The sequence below is a fragment of the Juglans microcarpa x Juglans regia genome, chromosome 1D (assembly GCF_004785595.1).
Source record: "Juglans microcarpa x Juglans regia isolate MS1-56 chromosome 1D, Jm3101_v1.0, whole genome shotgun sequence".
Taxonomy (NCBI): Eukaryota; Viridiplantae; Streptophyta; class Magnoliopsida; order Fagales; family Juglandaceae; genus Juglans; species Juglans microcarpa x Juglans regia.
This window is the reverse complement of record NC_054594.1, coordinates 21,382,232-21,401,659: the sequence shown is the minus strand read 5'-3', so window position 1 is coordinate 21,401,659 and position 19,428 is coordinate 21,382,232. Positions and strand designations below refer to the sequence as shown.

The 19,428-nt window shown below is 38.7% G+C and overlaps 2 protein-coding genes across 2 annotated transcripts; one reads left to right on the top strand and one right to left on the bottom strand.

Moving 5' to 3' along the window:
• The first annotated feature begins 6,774 nt into the window (after positions 1-6,774).
• LOC121240379 (pentatricopeptide repeat-containing protein At1g66345, mitochondrial) lies at positions 6,775-11,254 on the top strand. The gene is made up of 3 exons (XM_041137808.1): positions 6,775-7,091; positions 7,357-7,503; positions 9,053-11,254. Exon 3 carries the CDS (start codon positions 9,239-9,241, stop codon positions 10,886-10,888), a length of 1,650 nt encoding a protein of 549 aa, XP_040993742.1. The 5' UTR covers positions 6,775-7,091; positions 7,357-7,503; positions 9,053-9,238; the 3' UTR covers positions 10,889-11,254.
• A 1,320-nt stretch (positions 11,255-12,574) lies between these two features.
• On the bottom strand, positions 12,575-12,958 carry LOC121240415. Its single transcript, XM_041137901.1, has one exon. The coding sequence runs from the start codon at positions 12,956-12,958 to the stop codon at positions 12,575-12,577; it is 384 nt and encodes a 127-aa protein (XP_040993835.1).
• Positions 12,959-19,428: the final 6,470 nt, after the last annotated feature.

The following is a 19,428-nucleotide window of genomic DNA, read 5'->3' as shown; positions in this document are numbered from 1 at the left end:
TTAATTAACAAAACCGAAATTAATTAAGAATAATTAACCCTTAATCAATCTAATGTCTAATGGAACTAAGAGATTAACAAAACTAAGCAAAGAACTACGCTAGATTATAAAATAATTGATAAAATATGAGCTGGAAATTGAAAAACCGTAAAATCAAGATTCTAGGGTTCATCCTTGTATTCAAATCGGAAAATTCTCAAAATCAATTCATAACAATTGCAATACCTGTTAAACGGAAGCTTAAAGGAGCAAGGAAAACAATTAACATCAAAGTTAAACAAGTTGGAAATAGAATACCCAAAACCGAATGGTTCTAAGCCAAAAATATCAAAAATAAACCATAAAATTCAAACTAAAACTAAATATAAAGTTAGGGAATGGAAAGAGCAAGTGACGGCTGGGGATAGAGACAACAGGCAACGAAGGAAGGCTGGACCGGTTTGGACCCCCTCAAGGAGCTCTCCAAAGCTAGCGGCGTTGCTTGCGTTTTCTCCCCAGCGTGCGTCCTTTTTTTCTCCTCTAGTTTGTGTGTGTTTTCTACCATGATTGATGGGATGTGGTTCCTCCCCACCTACTAAGAATGTGGTTCTACCATGATTGCTGGGATGAAAGAGTCAATGCATGCACGTCTGAATGGTACCTACTAATAGAAGTAAGGTTAAGTTCATAGAGTAAAGGAAGTTATGAAGAATGTAGGAAGTTAGAAATAGAATGAACGAGCTATGGAATACTAGGAACGCCTAGAAGTAGTTATGTATTTATGAAAAGAATAGATTAGAACGATAGATAGACTGCGATAGTTACGAAGAGCATGGACGGTTACGAGCTAAGTTAGGACCAAGTTGAGGATGCAATGGCGACTCCGAATGTCTTTAGTAAGGATTGTAGTATGGAAGGTAAAAGTGCTACATAACTGACGGGATTAAAGAATTGAAGACGACGCGAGTATGTCAATGGAGGATTTCCAAGATGTGAGGATGCAAGGTACTACACAAGGATAGATTGGAGCTATGAAGATGTATGGAAGCATGAAAACGATGAGGGGACCAACATCAATGGGTTCATATCAAGTATGAGCAAATTCCAAGGACGAAATTTTTAGAAGGATGGGAGATTGTGACCAACTACCCATTTTTCCCTCGATTGGTCACGAGTCTCATCTACTCGTTTTAAATAAACTGTGTTTTTAAATATAGCGGATGGTTTTTAAATGAAGTCTAATGTTTTTAAAGTCTTTGAAATATTTTAAAAGTCTAAAATTATTTTAAATGTGGCATTTTTAGTATTATTGAACCAAACCTAATTTTCAAGTAAACATTTTTATATTTTGAAGCCCCGAAAATAATATGGTTTTAGCAAATCATTTTATTTAAATGGTTTTAATCCTTTAAGAGTGTTATTGAATATTCATTATTTTATTTATATTAAAAACTCTATTTATTAGATGGTTTTATTTCTCTTAAAAATATTTAGTAAGCTTCATTATTTATTTTATGATGAAAAATATTATTTTTTAGACTAAGAAAATAAAGTTTGATTTTAAATAAAGTTTCATGTCATTTTCCTTAGTTTATTTTCATCCCTTTAAGTGTCTAAATATCCATCATTAGATTAAAATTAAAAATCTCTGGATGAAGGGTTAGGATTAATCCCCAAGAAAAACCTGGATCCCTTCATCTCTCCCCTCCCCTCACTCTCTCGCCTCCCCTCCAGTCAACACCCCCTCCCCCATGAGACTCTCTCTTCTCCCCAGCTCGTCTCCACCGCAGGAAGCCGTTGTCGTCGCCGCTACTACCCATCGGCAGCACCCTCCCGAAGTCGCCGGCCCTCTCCACCTCTAATCCCTATCCTCCCGCGGCTCCTCCCCAGCCCACGCCATAGCCCTTTCTCCCTCTCGATCTCCCTCGCTCAGCTAGGCCATGTCATTCTAAGGGGTGTGAATACCAAACGGTGTACCCCTTGGAATGACACCATCTAACATAGTGATGGTTCCCATAAGGGGTGATGTTTAAAAAAGTATCAAGAGACACAACCTTTTGATTTACTCAAAAAGTTGTGTCACTTCTTAAGGTTGTGATATTTGCCAACCATTAGGTTACCAATGATTGTGCCATTTACCAACCGGTCAATTATGGCTATTGGTGCACAAATTAATATTCTCTTTATTTATACCAACTTGTGGGACAAATGCCCTCACAGGAGTGTCACCATATTGTCAAATTATGCTTCTATTTGTTCTTCATTATTCAACAGGCCGTTCGACCCCGTGAATGGCGAAGCAGCACCATGGGTGAGCCACCATGCCCCCACTGCAACCAACCCTCTCCCCACTCTCTACCCCAATGCCTCCACTCTCTGTTTCTCTCTGTAAACTACTCTACGTCGTCATGCGCCACGAAGTCCCTCATTGTCCTTCTTTGGTGTGGCCAAGGCCACAATAACTCGACCACCTTCGCTCCCCCCCCTCCCAAACCCTCCATGCCAGCCACCACTACTATGAGTCCCTCCCAGACAGAGCCACCGTGAAGCCTAGTCAGCTGCTGCCTCTGTTCGCTACACCATCGAGAGCCACTACTGCCCAGCTCAGCTTCTCCACCTAGGATATAATTTCTGCCCCTTTCCATTGAGAAAATATTATATTTATGTGTTTGTTTGGATGTTGGTGTGTGCCTAAGTACTTGGCAGATTTGTTGTGTTTAATGGTTGTGTTGCTTGTGGTGGACTTAGAAGAAGTGATGTGGTTGGGATTTGTAAAGGAGTTGGAGGTGAAGTATGCAGATTGGGGAATATGATGTTTGTGCTATTTTTTCTGTGTGGAGTTTAAACAGATCTTGTTTTGAGTATGTGTATGCAGTGGGTGTAGTGTTGGAGTTGCTTAGGTTGGGGAATTATGAAAAAACATGGTTGTTGTATCAATTTGAGATTTGTGAAGCTATGTGATTGCTTGGGTTGTTGTGTATTGACTATGAGTATGTACATGAATTTTCAAAGAGATTTTAATTGTGTTTTGTGAATGTTGGGAGGATTGATTTTATGCATATCGATATGATATAGAGTGTATATGACTATTTGGTGGTGTAGTGATTTTGTGTGGAGCCCAAGCATTGGGTAAAATATTTATATTTTGTTGGATGGATGTACTTGGGCTGCAAATTGCTAGTATTTGTTATGATTTGAGTGAAACGAGGTGAATTAGTACTAATTATTGAATTAATGTATAGTTGTGGTTTTATGGAGTCATGATTTGTTACTTATAAAGTTTTGTAATTGTGGTGTAGACGTACAAGTGGTATGGATGGATTTAAGTTTAATGTTGGGTTCATCGCTTTCAATATTGAGTATGTAAGCGGCTTGTAATTTATATGGTTATGCTTGATTGTGGATAATGCTACTTAGTTGAATTATTTTGGGATGATTGGTGTGAATGTATGAAGTTGGGATGGATCATCTTGAAGTGTTGGGATTTAACGATGGAATTGTAGTGAGTTGAAGAGCATAGTGATCACGTTGATTTCTAAATGGACAGATTTGCATATTTTTAATGTAATATGGATGGATGGTATTGTGGATACTTAGATGGATTTTATGTTGATCTTAGGCGGTAAGGGTTATGACATATGTTTGTTTGATGAATTGTAGGGGTATGCTTGGTTGACTTGTGTTATGCATTTGGATGTGAGGAAATGAATTGGGACTTAGGATTGGTGTTGGATTAGATTATGTACTAGGGAAGGGTATTATTTAAAGACTGGTATTGTGACTACAGTTGGGTCGTATGGTGAAGTGAGGTTAAGCTGTAAGCTCATGAATAATGGTTGGAGATTAAAGTGAAACATGGAAGCTTACTTTATTAACTAGAAAATGAAGTTGAGATTTCTAGATTACAATCTAGGCCTAAGATTTATGGCAAGGTTTATACCTCAAGGATTGGATGATGACATATGTAAGTGAAATAGGATGGATGCTATGAATACCTAGAGGTGTAAGTTTGTACAATTAGGGATGTCATGAAGAAGCATGCTAAGAAATGGTTAAAGGATGATTAATTGGACAATGACTAGTCGAAGTGGAGAAAGTCTAAGTCAAGAACCGATTGGAGGTTAAAGGCATAAGGGAGAGAATAGATTAGGAGTTAGGGATAGTTTTATTTTGTGAGTTCTACGTTTAGTATTCTTGTAAATGAAAGGAAATAATGAAAGGTTGTGAATGTATGTAGGTTGCCATCTGACGTGCACATGAACGAACTGGATGAAATGTGCATAGCATAGAGTCCAAGTAAGTATTACGTTCATGCTCTTCTAGAGTTTTCTAAAAGTATGAAAATGAAAATGAATGCTTTATGTAATGATTTTATGAGAAAATGTTTTTTTTATGAAATGAAAAGAAATAAATTTTTTCTTAGAATGAGAAATGGTTCACGAATCTATGCTAAGGTGTTACAGTTTAAGTATATGTATGTACTGGCCCTCTTTGTCAGCCCCTTTTTACACATCTCAAAGAATAGTTGTATGCATATGATTGGATGCTATACGTAGTATGTATTGTATGTATGTTCCATGAAATGAATGATGAGGTATTATGCTTTATGATTATGAAAAAATATTTTATGAAATGAAATGAACTGATAAATAAAGGGAATGAAAGGAAATAAAAGGATTGAAAGGAAATTAATGTTTTAATGTATGAAACTACGTAATGACCATAACTGATAAATAAATGATGGTACCAAAGGACTGTGAATATTGCAATGCCGGATAAGTAGTACTAGTAGTGCACGCAGTGCTTCCCCCTGACTGAGGGATTTCTGACCCACGGCCACCGGCGGAATCAGGTCTAAAAGACTGCTAATCCCAACACACGAGACATAATAGTGTATACAAGCTAAAAGAAAGTAATAACAATAATTGTATGCTTGAAAGGTTTTAGTTTTATGAAGGAAAGTACAAGGTGAGAATGTTTTTAGGAAAGAAAACTATTTTTAAAAGAAAAACCCCACCTTGTAATTTTTTTTTTTTAAAAAAAGTTTTATGTAAAGTATGTATGTGAGTGAGAATGCATGGATCAAAAATATTTTATTATATTTTTACAGTATAAAGTAATGCTTACTAAGTATTCGACTCATTTTGTTTTTATGTCTGCCCCACCCAAGAATGAAAGGAGGACAAAGCATTAGGACAGACAAGGCTCAAGGAAAAAGTGATGGAAGCCTAAACCTTTTGGGTAATACATGAAATCTTAATTTTATAAAAGAACTTATATTTTAGTTTAATGATTTCTGCTACAAAACCCTATCCTAAATTTATAAATACAAGTTTTAAATTTTAACTGTAGAATCTTTTATATCTTGGGAAAGAAAGGAAAATATTTTAAAAGGTTCAATAATTTCCATCTCGTTTTTCGAAAAATCATTTTCTAAAGTCCCATCATAAGGACTGGCATTACAATACACCCATCTCAAGTATGGACAGTCCCAAATACTAGTGATGATGCTTCGATCAATGAATTCCAATCTTGGTTTCCTGCAAACAAACAAAATCCAATTTTCAGTGATGCAAGAGATTCTTAACCTGAAGATACTTATTGGGATCATTGAGACCCCGAATGTTCCAAGAAATGATTCTAGGCTTCATAGGAAGAAACAACCTTCCCCTTATGTCTTCTCTTGCTGGCACTCCCCTCCCGTCCATCATAATTAATTGAACAAGTAGACACTTCAACTCCCGCTTTTTCCTAGAAGTAGATTTAGGGGATTGAAATTGACCGGCGATAATAGTGACGAGTAATGCCTTAAATAGCTCCTCAAACCCTTCATAAGAAATCCCTACACAATCCTAAATATCCTTCACTTTTTAAGTCACCCAATCTAATGGTGAACTTCCCATTGCAAGCAACGAAGATAATATACATAGTGGCTCTGGATCCACCTCTGCTTCCTTATACACGATCTGGAGAGTGTAGTCTACGTGCTCTGACTCCGACATATAGTCAAAAGGCATTGACTTCTCTTCACCGAAACCCATACCTTTCTATGTTCCTGCCACTGTACCTTAAGCTAATTGGAGATGTTCAGAGCCTTTTGCTAGAGTAAAAGGCCCCTAAGACTCTTCCTTACCACCCATTGGCATTGTCTATGTGTACTAAGCTAGCTGGAGGTGCCCAAAACCCTTTGGCGGAGTAAAATCCACCTGAGACATTCCCTGCAACCCATCGACGTTGTTTGTGTGTACTGAGCTAACTGGAGAAGCCCAGAGCCCTTCGCTAAAGTAAAAAGCTACCTAAGACTCTTTGCCGCCACCTATCAGCATTGTTTGTGTGTACTATGCCATAGATCCGACGTCCCGTTGGTGAGGAAACGTTGAGATCCATAATTGGGTTGGTTGTCATCGACTCTACCGCTACTGTGTTCGTTGTCTGGGCAACTGTCGAGGTTTCCTAAACCATACTCAAGTCGACCGGCACCTTCTCTAGCGAGGTTGACTGCCTCCCACCGGTGGGAGGCCCAACATCTCCCCCCTCTCTGATTATCCACACAAGCTGGGTTCCAACCCCAACCTTATCTCTGTTTTGCCCCTTTACTTGAAACCCAACAGATCGGCCCATTTGGCTTGTAACTGGCCGAGACACCCTCAGCTGCGCAGCTGCTTCTTTAGAGCCCGATGCCTCAAATAAATTCTCTGGTCCACTTACCTCATGGCCCAAGCCCATCTTGTATTCCTCCTCAACGCACCGTATTATAGCTTCCATCTTCTCTGTCAATGCCGACAATTGTGATTTCATTTCCAACAAATTACTGCGCACGCCCTCCTTTGCCAGCAGACCCACGACGAGCCTGCCACCTCCACAGTTCCACTGTGCGCATGCTGTACTAGAGGTAAGAGGAGCCTTTCCACCCCTGTTCTGCTCTCTGGAAAGTATCGGCACCGTCCTCTGCAACAGAGCCTCCCTATACGACCTGTTCTGTGGGTGGTTCACCACCACCAATGGCCTCTTAGTAACCCTTCCTCAGTTGAGAAACACATTCCCTCCCTCTTTAACCACCGCCCACATTGCATCCGCCATTCTCCTCCAGCCCTTACCTCCCGACTCTTCAGGTATAAAAATGAAGCTGCGTCTGCCGCCACCACCGTACTCCGCTAGATGGATATATATATGTATATATGTTCGTTTAGAGCTTGAATTTGCTGCTGCCAAGTTTTAAATTTGCTGTTTCTTAGTTGAAATATTGTTTTCGAAACAACGGAATTATTCTGGGATCTTTCTTGGTTTCATGTTTGAGAGTTCAATCTTGCTTATTTGTATATCTTGGAAGTAATAGAGACATAGTTGTGTGGCTTACTATTTATTTATTTACTCCAGGAATATTCATTCCCATTTCATTAGGAATCATTTAGCTGAGATGTACTTATTCAAAACATCGCGCAGGACTCGAAGAGATTTTGTTTCTGAAATAAATAGACAAAACGCAATTCATTCAACTTTTTGACTGGCTTTTTGGTAGAACAGGTATTATTCTCTGAATTTAATGTGTCTGCTTTCTTTGATTTAGTTCTGTATGACTTCTTTTTCTTCTTATGTTTGCACAAAACCAATTCATTCTGGTAAAAATTTTACATAAGGTAGTTGTTAATTTAAAACAGCTAAACGAGAACTTGTTATGTCTATTTTGTCTTCCATACACATATTGATAAAATAGAAAAAAAAAAAAAAAAAACCACTAGCTTAGCTAGAATACATTGTTTGTGAAGTAGAGTAACTCATTTTTCACATATTCATGCCAACATTCCTAGTAAACGCGTCGCATCCTTGAAATTGGGGCAATCTGATGAAATGATAGATAGGGCTACTAAAATAGACAGCCGTATGAACTTGGCCCTTTATATGACCCGTTACCCTACCAGTTGGCATTACCACCCCACTTGTTTCAAATTCACAACATATCTCATGTGTCAATGCTCCAGAAAGTATGTCACCGACCCTTCACATGTGCTACAGAGCGAACCCCTTTAATTACAAGAGGATCTATCTTATAAGGAAGTCCCATTATGGATAGTGGACAAGAACTGTAACAAACTACTCTAGGGATTTATCTATTGAGGAAGTCCCGTTGTGGATAGCGGACAATAGGTGTAACAAACTACTCTGGAGACAAATAGGAAGTCCTGTGGTATAAAAGTAATGTGGAGGAACCATAAGACTTTGGGATGAGGCTTCATGGGAAGTAGAGGATGGGATGAGAGCCAAGTACCTCAATTGTTCGAGTGACATTGTATTGAACTTCAATTAAAGAAACGTCTTCTACGAAATGAGATAAATGTGTTTCATTATTTTCCATGACATCATGGTTGTATGAGCATTTGTTGTTTGATAATTTTGTGAACATATATCAGTTCTCATTATATTATATTATTGGTTATTATATTATTGGGCACTGTACCAGATAACTAAGTGAAACCTAACAATTTGTTCTCTTGAGGAATCTTTACAATTTTTCTATTTTCAGTATTCCACCATATCCTAATCTACACATTTATTGGTTTTTTGCACCTAGTTACTATGTTATGTGTGTAGATTAGTATTCCCCCACACTGTATTCCACCTTGTAATACAGCTTGTGTCATTACCAAACAAGTTCCCAAAGTAGTAATTAAAAGCAGTAACATGTTAACCAGCCATCTCATATCCCTATAGAGAACTCTCTCGATTTCCCTGCACAGTCCCAAATTTTAGAAGACTCATAAACTTATGTCATTACTAAAGGAAGATTTGTTCTTACCAAAGATTTATTAATGAAAGATCTAATTTTTCAAGAAAATAGTGAGAAAAAAAATTGCTCTATAAAATTTCTCAGAAACATAAAGAAATCTACTGAGTTAAAAACATTATGATTGCATGGAAGAATGATTGTCTCAACCAAAATCTTTTAGTTTGAATTGATAGTAAAAGTGCTAAAGCCATATATGTTAAGCAGATTTTTGCCAGATATCAAGTTTAAAGTATTTGATTTGATATGGAACAATTTATTCCTGATTTGGTCACATGTGAATTTATGCAGGGAAAAATGATGAGAAAAATTAAAGGCAGACCCTTTACCAAGAAAGTCATGTGCTATGGCTCCTCTGAACACCCTTCTGTTATTGGATCACCTCGACTAATCGAAGATTGACAATGTTGGAATGGTGCCATTTTTTGGTAAACATATGCGAAGATCCTAATAATTGCATCCTTGATAGAAAAAATCATGCTTCTATTGCGTCGAATTATTCCTTCCTTGGTTTTCGTATCAGTCGGAGATTCTATCAGTCTATGTGTTTATAGTTCTAAACCAGTGGTAGCTGAATTCATTCATAATGATGCAAAGGCAAACTGTGATACAGTTGATTCCATTTGCAGCTCATTTAGGAGAGGCTGGAACTGGGACAGGCTGACTCAAAAATTTGATACTTTTCAGTTAAATGATTTGATTGTAGAAAAAGTACTGTTGGAGTTAAAGGAACCAAATGATGCAAAACGGGCTCTGGCTTTCTTCCATTGGTCAGCACAAAGGAAAACCATTGAACATGGGATTCGGTCCTACTGTATCACAATTCATATTTTGGTTCGAGCCCGGCTGCTTATGGATGCTCGCGCATTGCTTGAATCAGTTTTGAAGAAAAGTGTCGGATACTCCTTGCCATTTTCAATAGTGGATATTCTACTTAGCAGTTACAAGATTACTGCTTCATCTCCATTTGTGTTTGATTTGTTAATACAGGCTTATGCTAAACTAAGAATGTTTGATATTGCTTTTGATGCTTGCCACTATTTGGAAGAACATGGGTTCTCTTTAAGCCTCATTAGTTTCAACGCTCTGATTCATGTTGTTCAGAAATCTGATCAAGTTCCTCTAGTTTGGAAGATTTATGAGCATATGATTCAGAAAAGAATTTATCCAAATGAAGTAACAATCAGAACTATGACAAGTGCATTGTGCAAGGAAGGGCAGTTGCAGAAATATGTTGACATACTGGATCAGATCCATGGGAAGAAATGTTCTCCTTCGGTGATTGTTAATACCAGTTTGGTCTTAAGGATTTTGGAGGAGAGAAGAGTCGAACATGGTATGGTATTATTAAAGAGAATGTTGCAAAAGAATATGATTCTTGACACAATTGCTTATTCACTGATTGTTCATGCCAAAATTAAACTCGGGGATTTGGAGTCGGCATACAAGGCATATGAAGAGATGCTTAAAAGAGGTTTCCAAGCAAATTCTTTCATCTATACTTTGTTCATAGGAGCCCATTGTAAAGAGGGAAAAATAAAAGAAGCACATTGCTTGATGCAAGAGATGGAAAATATGGATTTGAAGCCGAATGAAGAATCCTTTGATCTTCTAATTGAGGGGTGTGCTAAAGCTGGAAAACTGGAAGAAAGCTTAAGATATTGTGAGCAAATGTTGGAGAGGAGACTTGTTCCCAGTCGTTGGGCTTTCAATGAGATGGTAGGAAAGCTCTGTCAGAGTGGGGATGTGGAGCAGGCCAATGCAATGCTAACTATTTTGTTAGATAAAGGATTCTTGCCTGACGAGGTTACATACTCTCATCTGATCGATGGTTATGGTAGCAAGGGTGAGATAGATGAAGTTCTCAAACTGTACTATGAAATTGAGTACAAATCGCTGTCTCCTGTGCTATTGGTCTACAAGTCATTGATTAGGAGCCTTTGCCTGTGCGGGAAATTAGAGGAAGCTGAAAAATATTTAAGAAAGCTGAAAGAACGCTCACTAGTTCCAACCGTGTGCATTTATGACACATTGATTGCGAGCTACTCTGAGAAAGGCGATAGAACAAGGGTCCTCCACCTTCAGAATGAAATGATTTCACTCGGACTTAAGCCTAGTTGCTCATAGTTTTTGGGTTATAAAGCACAAAGAACATTGAAGATTAGCCAAGTTGAGAAAGCAGAGTTAGGGTCCACTCAGGATGAAGAGTGATTTGTGTTGACTTTTAACATCTTCTCCATAAATTACCAGTTTTTACTGCTGACCCGTATTCACATTGCAGCAGCTTAAGTTGGTCATGTAAATTGTACATGTGGAAAGGATGTTTAACATAAAAAAGAGAGAAATACAATACACACGAGGATGGTTTTGTCGTTCCTAATGGGCTTGTGACGTCCTCCGTAAATAATTCAAGTTTAGCTAAATACTCTCTTCTATGATCTTTGTCTCCATGTAATTCTTTGATCATGTGTTGGTGAATAAAATTCTGCCTTAGAATTTGCCAGGAGTGGATCAATTGGTGCTACTTCTCAGAGTCAGGATGTTGTGGTAATATTAATTGTGTAACGTGATACACTATGAAATTGCTATCCTTGAACTGGTTGTTCAGTGACATGAAAGAGAGGACTGCTGAAGAGGGATTGGTATTGTTGATGCGGAAAAAATCGCACAACAAGCCAGAAGAAAAGAAATAGTCATTTCTGGTCCACTAATTGACTTGGGTTTTGATCGGTGTTGTTAGGAGCTCTCGGCAATATTCCGGTGCGGCTGTATGGTGTTGATGCGTACATTCATGGCGGTGAATAGGAAACAAGTGCAGAGAAAGTAAGAGAAAGAGACACATAGATTTACGTGGTTCGGCATGTTGCGTACGTCCAAGGGCATTTGGGAAGGGAAAATTCACTATAATATATTTGTTTACAATCTCTCATGGCTTCTCATTTCTCACTGTACAAAGAAAGTTAGAGATCTTTTTGCTGGAGAATATGTCTCCTGGAGCTCTCCCTCCAAAGGTTGAAGAAGAGAGAACCCTCCGGCAATCATCTGGCCCTTTGCTTTTATCTGACTCTCTATTGCGCGTGCCTTCCTGCCAGGTGATAACTGGTCCTTTTACGTGTCTGAGCATACCAATCAGGTGGCGACTAGTCCCTTTGAGTATCTGAGCATGCCTCCCTTTTTCGTCACACCTTTCTCTTACTCTCCTGACCTCCTCTCTTGTCTCCCACTCCTCTCCTCTTTATTTTGTCTTCTAGTTTGGCATGGTGGGTTGGGTTCTAGATATGGGCAGTATATTTTATCATCCACGGGTATTAATATTGGGACCATGCACACCACAGGTTATTAAAAAAGATAAATTTTATTTGCAGTCCCCAAATGAGGACTGCATGTGCAAACTCTTCATTAAATAGAAAAAAGTACCATTTTGATGAGGATATTATTGTAATTTTAAAAAAATTTAAAGACAAAATCAACTAGACTTGCAATGCAGTCCCCATTTGAGGACTGTACGTAGCATTGCTCATTAAAAAAATATCACTACCGTTCCTCTTGTATATTCAATATGAGAGAAGATATATTGTGTATGTGTAGTTCTATTTTTGCCTCCTCCCATGGCTTCATGCCACTTTTTTTTTTTTTTTTTTGAAAATTCATACTTCATTCAATTCATCAAATGAAGTTAGAGATACAAGAGGGAATACAGTTTACATCTAAAGAAGAAGTACAGTTTACAAGTGCATTCCTGGCAAGCACGTGGGCTACCTTGTTTCCCTCTCTACATATTTGGATTGTTGACCAACTCTCAAGAGTGCTAAGCTAGCCCTTTATATCATTGATAATCATCCCAGTTGAAGACCAATTTTCGCCCCTTCTGTTGATAGCTTGAATTACTTGAAGGGAATCCCCTTCCAGGATGATCTTGGTGAGACCCAGGTAGTTGCTAATTCTGGAGGCTTCCATAGCTCCTATTGCTTCTGCTAGGAACGACTCAGGAAAAAGTGATATGTTCAGTCTTGAGGAGGCCACCACTTGCCCTGAATGATCTCTTACTATGATCTCGATCTCCACTTTACAATTCCTTTTATCGATTGCGGCATCCCAGTTGATCTTGTAGGTGTGGAGAGGGGGTGGGGACCAGGTATCAATTTGTTGGTTCTGCCTTTGGAGTTTTGCTGAGTATTGAGTTTGCATATTCCTCATTTCCCTTAATGAAGATTTAGCCAGTTCGGGAGCAATTGTGCCAGACGTCTTGGGCAGCAGGACATAACCATAAGGCATGGAGGGCTGTCTCTTCTTCTTGCAAACATATGGGACAGAGAGGCTTGTCGAGAATCTTTTTCTTGAACAGGTTAAAATTGGTAGGCAAGGCCTCATTGCATGCCCTCCACAGAAAATTCTTTTCAGCAGGAGTTATCTTCAGTTTCCACAGCCTTTTCCAGAATTGATCTCTTTGAGTGTTTTTCGACCCTTGGCCTTTATCCAATTCATCCAACTCCCTTAACAAATGATATGCACTTTTTACTAAATAGGTGCCTTGAGGGGTTCCCATCCAGATCAGTCTATCCTCACAGTTGGAAATACTGAGAGGAATCTGTTGGATAATATCAGCCTCCTCTTGAGAGAATAGTTGTTTCACTAGTTGGGAGTTCCACTGCCTTAAGGTTTGGTCGATGAGAGAGCTGGCCTTAGCCTTAGTGCTTATACTAACCAAAGGGAATTGAATTCTGTAAGTGGTAGGCCTCGGGATCCATTTATCTTGCAGTATGTTAATGCTAGCACCATTGCCAACTCTCCATTTAGTCCCTTTTTCTATCAAAGCTCTAGCTGCCAAAATGCTTCTCCAGATATAAGAGGGTTTATAACCTACTTTGGCTTTCAAAAACTGTTCGTGAGGAAAGTATTTTGCTTTTAGTACTTTAGAGACAAATGCTTGAGGATATTGGATTACCCTCCACCTTTGTTTTGTTAGCATGGCAAGATTGAAGCTGTGAAGTTCTCGGAATCCCATACCTCCTATTGCTTTTGCCTTACCTATGTTCTTCCATGAGATCCAATGGATATTTTTTTCGTTTTCAACCTGTCCCCACCAAAAGTTCCTCATCAGCTTGTTTATTTCTTTCAAAAGAGTCCCAGGGAGGTTAAAAACTGACATACTATATGTTGGCATAGCTTGAACTACTGATTTAATAAACACCTCCTTACCTGCCTGTGAGAGCATTTGAACTTTATGGCTGCTGAGCTTAAGTCTGATCCTGTCCAGAATTGACTTAAAAGATTTGGTTCTTGATCTGCCCATTAAAGCTGGAAGGCCCAAGTATCTTTCATAAGTTTGAGTGGAGTTTACCCCTACTATACTCAAAATCAGATTCTTATTTTCTATGGATGTATTGTTGCTGAATTGGATTGAAGTTTTATCTTTGTTGAGTCGTTGGCCAGAAGCTTTTTCATAGGTATTGAGGACATGCAGCATCCTACTCCATTCAAGAGAGTTTGCTTTGCAAAACAAGAGGCTGTCATCTGCGAATAACATATGGTTAATGGTGATTCTTCTTCTAGCAATTGGAACACCTGTTATGGCCTTGGTTTTTTCAGCATTATCAAGCAAAGAAGTTAAGACTTCTGCACATAAAATAAAAAGGTAAGGAGACAACGGGTCTCCCTGCCTAATGTCTCTAGTTGGTTTAAAGGATTTCTGAGGAGAGCCATTCAATATGATTGAGTAAGACATTGTCTCCACACAGTTCATCACCAGCTGCACCCATTCTATAGCAAAACCCATCTTGAGCATAACTTCTTTCAGGAACTGCCATTCAATTCTGTCGTAGGCCTTGCTCATGTCGAGCTTTAGGGCCATAAAACCCTCATTGCCTCTTAATTTGCTATGCATAGTGTGTAAAGCCTCAAAAGCAATAATGAGGTTATCTGAAATCAGCCTACCCGAGACAAAAGTAGATTGTGTGATTGAAATGATTTCTGACAGAATAGATTTTAGTCTATTAGCAATTGACTTGGACACTATTTTGTAAATGACATTACAGAGGCTAATAGGACGATAATCTGAAACTGTTAAGGGGTTTTTCTTCTTGGGGATCAGTACAATCTGAGTTTCATTTATTGTATCAACCTTGCCACCAGAGTTTAAAATATATAGAACAGCTTCACTTACCTCGTCCCCCACTAGAGACCAGTGATTTTGATAGAAACCCGGGGGGAAGTCATCTGGTCCAGGAGAGCTCAATGGGTTCATGTTAAAAATTGCCTCCTCCACTTCTTGTTTTGTAAACCTTCTCATAAGCTTTGTATTCATTTCCTCTATTACAGTAGGTTTTAGGTGCTACATTGACTCTGATAAGCCCTGAGGATTTGAAGTGGAGAACAGATTCGTAAAGAAAAAATTAAATTTTGCACTAACTCCTTCGGGTGAAGAAGCTGTGGAACCCGTTTCATCTGCTACTCTCTTGATGGTATTCTTCTTCATTCTCTGGGTTGCACACTGGTGAAAAAATTTGGTATTTCTATCTCCTTCTCAAAGCCATTTCTGCTTGACCCTTTGTCTCCAATAAGTGTCTTCATCTTCCAAAAACTGATTGATCTCTTTTTTGGTGGCCTGAATCTCCTCTCTGAGGTCCCCTTTGTTTGCTTTTTGAAGAGCTTGTAGCTTCTGGAAACTGTTATGAATTATTTTTGTATTAGGCTGCATAGAGTTTTTGCTCCACCAACTCAGTTTTTCTCTACTCCTTTTTAGATTTTCAGTAGCTACCATCAACTTGTTGGGCATCATCCTATTTCTGTTCCAAGACTCCTCAATCACTTTTTTACATTCCTCCTTTAAAGCCCAGCTGGTCTCATATCTGAAGGGTTTCTCAATTCTGTTTGCAAGCTGTTCAATAGCAAAGATCGTCACCACAAGTGGGCTGTGATCTGAGCTGCTAGCTGCTGCAGTAGTGACTGAGGAATTTCCAAATTAAAGCTGCCAAGGGGAATTAACACATGCTCTATCAAGTCTCTCTTTTGTGAATTGGAGACCTTCCCTATTATTACACCAAGTGAATTGGTCACCCTTATAGCCTAGATCATTTAGGCCAGTTTCCAAGAGTACTAATCTGAAATCCTCCATTTGAGAGAGAGGCCTTTGTCCACCCCCAATTTTCTCCCCCATTGTGTAGGATTTCATTAAAATCACCTAAACAAAGCTATAGATGATTCTCAGCAGGTTGCAAGGCACGAAGGAGAGCCCAGCTTAACTTCCTCTTCCCAAGAACAGGATTGCCATAGAAACCAGTAAGTGTCCAAGTAAAATTGTCATTTTCTAGGCTCACAATAAGGGAGATATGGTGTTGTGAGTAGTTGAGTAGATTCACATTAACTGAGTCGTTCCAAATGAAGGCCACGCCTCCACTAGCCCCTCTACTATCCACCACGAAACTGTGAGGCATTTTAATTTTTTCTTAACTAGCTCAATCTTGTTTCTATTACATTTAGTCTCCATAAGGAAAATGAGACTAGGGAACTTGAATTTCACCAACAGGTGAAGCTCTCGAACTGTCCGAGGGTTTCCAAGTCCTCGACAATTCCAACTTAAACAAATCATGGATGTTGGTGGGGCTGCTCAGCAGCCTCCACCATTTCTTCTTGCTTAATAACCATTGCTTGTATCTCATATTTCTTCTATTTTTTATGCGATTCTGCATTGAAAAGATGGCAATCCCCCCTTCGTTTCAAAGTTAAATCATCACTCCCCATAACAAAGTCCTCCTTCTCATTTTCTCGTGTTTGGATTTTGCTCTCTTGCTCTTCTTTTCCATGTGTTCTTATTAGGGGTATTAAGGAATTTAATCTGCGACTCCAGGAAAAGGTTGAGATAACTGACCTGACTAGTAATGAATGGGCTTGATTTTATAAGAGGGGCTGAGACCTGTTGGGCCTTGTCTAGATGGGTCTTTATTTTTTTGTGTTTCCCCTCTTCCACCGCGGAATATCCATTCCCCTTGGCAAAACCTGGGACTTCGGGTTTGGCCTGGTGCAAAATTTCAGTAGAGTTCTGTGTATGCTTGTTTTCCCTAGAAGAGTCAAACACCTTGGGTAGGGTAGCCTTAAAAATATACCCTTTTTGGTCCTGTTCTGAGACACCACTTTGGTCATTAGCAGTGTCCTTGGTTATCGCTCTATCTATTCCAAACTTGAGAGAGGGTCTATTGACTTGTGTCCCATCTGCCTATGACTAGGAATAGTTTCTTCTGTTGCAGTATTTTCCCGCCATGAGTTTTCTGCTTCTCCCCTTCCTCCTCCCTCATATTGCTTCATGGTTAAACTATCAGATTTTGGAATGTTAGCCCAAAGCCAAGGGCCGTATTCGAGCTTGTTGGAGTTATGGCTACGTCTTGCTAGGCTTGTGCATCCTTCCTTCTTGTGTTTTATAACGCCACAGTGAGAGCAAAAGGCTGGTAGTCTCTCATACTTGAAAGGGAGCCATAGAGTTTTGTCTTCTATCTTCATAAGTCTGCCACGATTCAGAGGTTCCGTGATGTTGATGCAAACTCTTATACGTAAGAATTGACCCCATGCACATCCAGAACTATCTGTATCTATCTCCATTACCTCTCCAATGCTCTCTCCTATTTGGGAACCAATATCTGCATTCATACTACCCAAAGGCATGTTATGTATTTGAATCTAGAAAGATTCATGTGAAAAGGTGATTTTGTTTGGAGGAACTGTCTAGTCTACATCTTCCATGCAGACTAGAAATCTGTCGAAAGTCCAAGGACACCCCTTTTGGACTTTGTTTTTGTCTTGTTCTAGCTCGAATTCCACTAGGAATTTGTTTATACCCATTTCCTTAAACTGGATCCAGCCAACTGGACCCCAGATATTTGACATAATGTTTCTAAAAGTTTTCTTATTTACCTGTTTCTCATCAACCACTAGGAGCAATAGACATAATTTTTTTCCCCTGCCACCTTTTCGACCTCTGCTTTTGTGACTGAGAATCATTGCTTTTCCTGTTCTGTTAACGTGAATCCTCTTCATAGTTTCTCTAGTTCGGCCTCCATACTCTCCTCTGCAGTTTTTGCCACAAAAACTCCAGGGACTCACTTTGCTCAGAGAAAAGACAGTTCCTTATTTGAATCCTTGTTTCACGCCACTTTATATGCTTACATAGGCTTTATTCTTATGAACATAGACCCCTCTCAAAATTGCCTTTTCTAGCCCATGAAAGGAGGAGAACCATACCATAATGTCTCACTTGGAGGCTTGAGCCCATTGACAGAAAAAACTTTGTCAAACTAGTTACCTACCTCTCTTAAATAATTACCCCAGTTCGACTCCTTGGCTCTCAGTTATTGAAGCCGAAGTTCAGTTGGAAGAAAATATCTATTTAAAATGCTGAAATACACTATTGTTGTGGAAGGAAGTTTTCTTTATCCACTAGCATAAAAAGAATTAGTATTTTGATTTTTTTTTTTTAACTATAATTGGTTCCATACAAGCGGAATGTTTACACACCAACTTATAACGTTAACATTCTAATTATAAATTGATTTTCCTACTTTCTTCGGTAGTCTTTTTTGGATTTATATCCTCTAGAGTTTTTGGCCAAATTCTAGGATTTAGAGTGAGAGCGATGGACAAATGAAGCGGAGCTCATGGCATTTATAAGTACTCAGTAAATACCATATAATCCAATTCATGTATCTATCTCTCTCCAACTCGAAATCCTAGATTCCACTCAAGATCTCTAAAACATCTAGTTCAACATTTCTATTTAATGGAATGTTCTCCTCGCTCACACCATCTAAATTAGTCATACCATCAATATCAACTCCCATCAGCTTAATTAATATAGACATATATTTTGTCACACAGCTCTACCCCATTTGTAGTCGTATCGATAAAAGAAAATTATCTGGCTTATGTGTCTTCTACAAAACCTTTATTATACTAAATTTGTTTTGTAAATTTGAAAAATAGAGAAATTATATTTACAGTTTTAAAATGTGCAAGTATTGGGTACTTTCTTTAAAAAAAAAGGTAAATATAAGATTTGCATGAACGAATTATTTTTTTAATGTGAACCTTATTTTTTTTAAAATAGAATATGAGGATTGTATTAGTGCTATTACAAAATTACGAAATTGTATTATGATATTGGGCACTGCAGCTTGACAAATCTCCTACTCATGGAAATGCACAATCAAAACAATTCATGACAGATGGAAAGAAATCAACATCATCTCAGGAAACTCTCAATTATACAACCACTTTCATTTCACTGCCATTGCCCTACCACTACCACTAGTCCACATTCATTATCTTATCACCATTAAGCTTTGTTGGGACAACTTCCTCATAGGGAAGGAAGGCCCAGCAGATACCATTTCTTCCTGGCCAAAAACTACTTGGGCATCTTGATGCCACCATTCAAGCACTGTTGCAGATAATTACGAATCCCAGACAACCATACTAAAGACCCGAAAAAGATTCGAACTTGAAGATCTCAAGTAGGAGAGAGATTTACACAAGAAATAAATCCTCATTTGGTTAAGTATTAATGTTGCTCAAAGTTTTGCAATCATATGATTAGTTACAAACCCTTCTGCAGGAACTGCCTCCCTCCTTCCACAATCCAGATTTCCCCCTCTAGTTTCTGATCCACTCTCCTCTTTCAA